Source organism: Sceloporus undulatus, chromosome 7, assembly GCF_019175285.1.
Source record: "Sceloporus undulatus isolate JIND9_A2432 ecotype Alabama chromosome 7, SceUnd_v1.1, whole genome shotgun sequence".
In the NCBI taxonomy this organism is placed as follows: domain Eukaryota; kingdom Metazoa; phylum Chordata; class Lepidosauria; order Squamata; family Phrynosomatidae; genus Sceloporus; species Sceloporus undulatus.
In genome coordinates this window covers 20782032-20785995 of record NC_056528.1, presented here as the reverse complement: position 1 = coordinate 20785995, position 3964 = coordinate 20782032, and the positions used below count along the sequence as shown (strand labels likewise).

At 43.9% G+C, this 3964-nt stretch overlaps 1 protein-coding gene across 1 annotated transcript in view; it reads right to left on the bottom strand.

Annotated features, from left to right (window-relative positions):
* Window positions 1–2416: 2416 nt before the first annotated feature.
* The window catches only part of SH3GLB2 (SH3 domain containing GRB2 like, endophilin B2), a 49237-nt gene continuing 47689 nt past the window's right edge, over window positions 2417–3964 (bottom strand). The window contains 1 exon segment of the mRNA XM_042480573.1: window positions 2417–3316. Coding sequence (XP_042336507.1) covers window positions 3209–3316 — 108 coding nt within the window. The 3' untranslated portion in view covers window positions 2417–3208.

The following is a 3964-nucleotide window of genomic DNA, read 5'->3' as shown; positions in this document are numbered from 1 at the left end:
CTGGAAGTATCATCATAATGCTCCTTGGAGTATCATCATAATGCGGTGTTTCTCTTTTTAATTCAGAAATAACCAGGAATAAACTAAGAGCTTAGTTGCAACAGGGATTTTAAGGCACCATTAGATGCTCAGGTTTCTATTGAGCCTTGTAGAAAAACTACTGAAATTTCTGGAGTAATACATTAAGACTCCACATAAGGCAAGCTGCCATCTATGGATGATGATGTGTCACCAGAAAAGTTTGAAAAAATACTGCTACAAACTAAAACCACTGTTACACCTCTGTTTGTTGCCCTTAGGTATTAACTTTATCCTAGGCCTAATGGAAAGAGGAAGGAAGCAAAGAAGTGAGTTGCAGGTATAAATTTATTAGTCAAAGGTAGCAGTAACAAAAGTATTGGACCCTTTCTTTTACATATGAGCTCTTTGCCCACTTCCTCCCCAATCCAAAGGTGTTAAAGGCATTCACAGCAAATAAAAGCAGCTGAACCTTAGCAAAAAGACAAATGGCTCAAAGAGATTGAAAGGTGTAGAAGCCACCCAAGGGCACACAGTGCACATGCATGTGCTGTACCAACTCTTCATTCCTTTCAGTGGCACTCTGCTCAGCAGCATGCAGAGGACATTCTTGACATAGTCAGGGGTTGGCAGACAAAGCACCACTGCAAGGAGGAGGGTTGAGAGAGTGCTTTTAGATAGAATTCAAAACTAAGGAAACTGTGGAAAATATTTTAAGCACAGAGATAGCAATAGCTGCAGTGTTAAAAGTCTGTTTGCTTTTCAAGAAGATGGTGAGAAGATACTTGCTTTCATTCTATGTGGGCCCCAAATGGAACCAGGCAGCCTACTGGCTCCCATACCCCCTGCTGTGGGTTTGTCTACATTACTTATAAAACCCTGAATTCCCCCTGGGCTTGCTGCATGCTGTTTTCATTACACAGGTACCAAACCCCAAACCAGGCCCTGGCTCTATTCACAATGTCCAGATCCAATGCAGGGTTTCCGCCTCTTGTTTTGCATTAAACAGACTTACTTTGCCCTGGGTTTTTCAGAAAACCTGGAGCAAAATGCAGTGACAATGGCTGGCTCCCTTCCCATGTGATCCCTGCTAACGTCCCTGCAGAGATGCTCTACGGATGTGGGTCAGAATGAGGTGCGCAGTGTTGATAACATGGCTGAGCGCCTTGTTCTGACCTCAGAGTGACTTGTTCCCACAGTGGTGGTGCTGGCCAGTTCACAGGGACTGCATGGGAAGGCAGCTGCCTGTTGTTCACTCAACAACTGAACACTGAAATCCTGCAGCAAGGAATGGATTTGGGGTGAATTTGGGACCAGAATACTCCAGAGGCCGCCAGGAGACTTCTGTTAAATGTAGACAAGCACTCTTTGACATTCAGTAGGTAAACGATTAGCTAAGCATTTCAGCCTTGACTACCCAAGCTATCTTACTTATTCTTTACTTATTCATGTTACTTATTATTGACTAGTATCAACCTGACCTAAGGATAGTTCAGGGTGGGCCTTCCAGCCAGTGTGAGACATTAAAAGATGTCTAGTCGAAGGCTATATGGATGGCCACAGAGGCCCACCCAAGAGATAACTGAACCTTTTCTAAAATCATTATTATAAACGTGGTACCTGTGAGCAGAAGGTGAAATAACTGCTGCTTACGCCTCCTGACCACTATCATGAAGAGAAGCTTCTGTACCTAACAAGATTCCTTTTCAAAAGTTAACAATCCTGCTTTTTTGTATATGCCAATTGTGCTTTGATGCTTGAGCAGAGCCTGCAGCAATGCTGAATATGTCCATGATGTCCTATGGAAAGAACAGAATTCTGGAGAGAGGGAGAAAGCCTATGCAAAAAAAAAAGCAAGACAGAAAGACAGGCTAGTTGCTTTATTGGCAAATGTCAGTCATTATACATATGCCACACAAAAACTGCTTTGCAGCCAGGCTAAATTCAAAAGGCTCAAGAGAAATGTCAGAAACCAAAATAAAAAAACAAACGCAGCCAAGTAGCATCTGCGCAGCTACATCTGGAAGGGCAGTCGATGAAGCCAATTGAGGTTTTTATTTAAAGAAGGAAATTTGCTCAGCTTGGTTCTGTCCTCATTCCAGAGAACGAAATATGGCTTACTCAAAAGACAGGGGAGTCCCTAGGCAAGGAAGGTCTGCTGCAGGTTTTAACGCATTTCCCATGACTTCCAGAGTTTTGCTCCAATGCAATATGAACAGAGCAGATGAGAAGGTCAACAGGAGCCATTTCCAAGCGTGTGGTTTTAAGTGTCCAAGCGGAGAGGCGTCTCAGGAAACTGATCTGTGGTTTGTGGTAAAACATTCATCAAGTCCAGCCTTGCCAGTTAACAGGTACAAGAATAAATAAAGCATATCGAGACGACAGAATGTTCTTTGGGTCCGGGAGACGACAGTGTCAACTCAGTAATGGAAGGAGCCCAACAGTCATAGCAAAAAGGTTTTGGACAACTGATCCCATGAACCCATGATGATAATTGTGTTTCTCTCGGGGGTTGGTTCGCCACATTCTTTGGAGTCTCCCCAAAATCACTCATTAGCGGCAGAGCCACTTAAAGACTATGAAGGTTTGAGAATCTAACCCATACCAGATAAGTCTACTAGAATATGTGACGTTTCTTCTGCATTGATTCACAGTTCTTTAACAAGTTTGGAAGTGGAATTAAGGGTTTGGCTCAAATCAGGAAATTAATCCAGCTCCACCAAATCCCTCTGGAATGTATAAAATGGACAGAAATAGGCCTGGAACAGCCATCAGTGAAATGAAAAGCTTAATTCTAGAAAGTCCATTTGCTTTGAAATAAAATGAGTTAAGTGCAGAAGTGGAAGAACAAGGGCTAGTTTCGTAGCCATTTTTAAGGGGCTTAGAAACTAAAGGAAATCCATCACCAACTTTTCAAAGCTGTAATTGAGGACACCGTTCAGTTTCGGGAGCCTTGTAAAAGTGAAGGAACTCACAACTGCCGCCACTACCACGCACAACAACCCAACACCACCAGCAGCCTCTCAGTCACACCGGGTGGCCTTAACCCAAACATTTAAGTGAGGAAAAAGAAAAATCTGACGCCCGAAGAGAGCAAATGGTCTCGGATGAAATCCTCATCAGCCTTTAAAAAAATGTCAGGAGAAAGGAAGGGGGTCGATTTGCTTTTGGGATTCCTTCCCAGGCGTGTTTAGCTAAGCAGTTCTAGGTAGGTGACGGGGACTTTGCCCTTCTGGTTGCCCCTCTCGCCTATAAGCCAGTCTGGATCCATCCCTGGCAGGCTGTAAACCATGATCATCTAAAAGAAAGAGACAGGAAGACATGACCAGAATCAGAAATGGGCTATACATAGGCAGAAGCATCATGGTTATGGTGCTAAGCGCTGAATTCCCCCCAAATCCCCACCTACTGGGCAGCAGTCACTGCCATCTATGGGGGTCTGTACCCCTGTTGTTCTAGAAGCAGGTGGCTCCTATTTTCACCTTCCTGTGAACATTTCCCCCTTGTGTGAGGGGGCAAGTGGACACTGTAACCAGCTATTTCCACAGCGAAAGGAGAATGGACCCTTATTGATCACAATGGGCTACTGAACTCGGTTATGTAGGGACAGTGAATATGTAACATTCAGAAGTGTGTAACTCCATGTTACACATGCACAGCTGGGATAGAGGACTCTGGCCACAGTAATGAAATAATGCTTGTGCACTACCTATCACTACCTAGTAAGTACGTAGAGAGATCTTGTAGCACCTTTGAGACTAACTGAAATAAAGAAGTTGGCATTGTGAGCTTTCGTAGACTTCAGTCTACTTCCTCAGATGCATATGCATTTACAATCGACCCTCTATAGCAGCAGTCCCCAAACCGTGCTCTTTAAGGGATTTTGGACATTAGGGACCACTGCTCTTTATCCACAGATTTTGCAGCCACAGCTTGAAAATAGTCA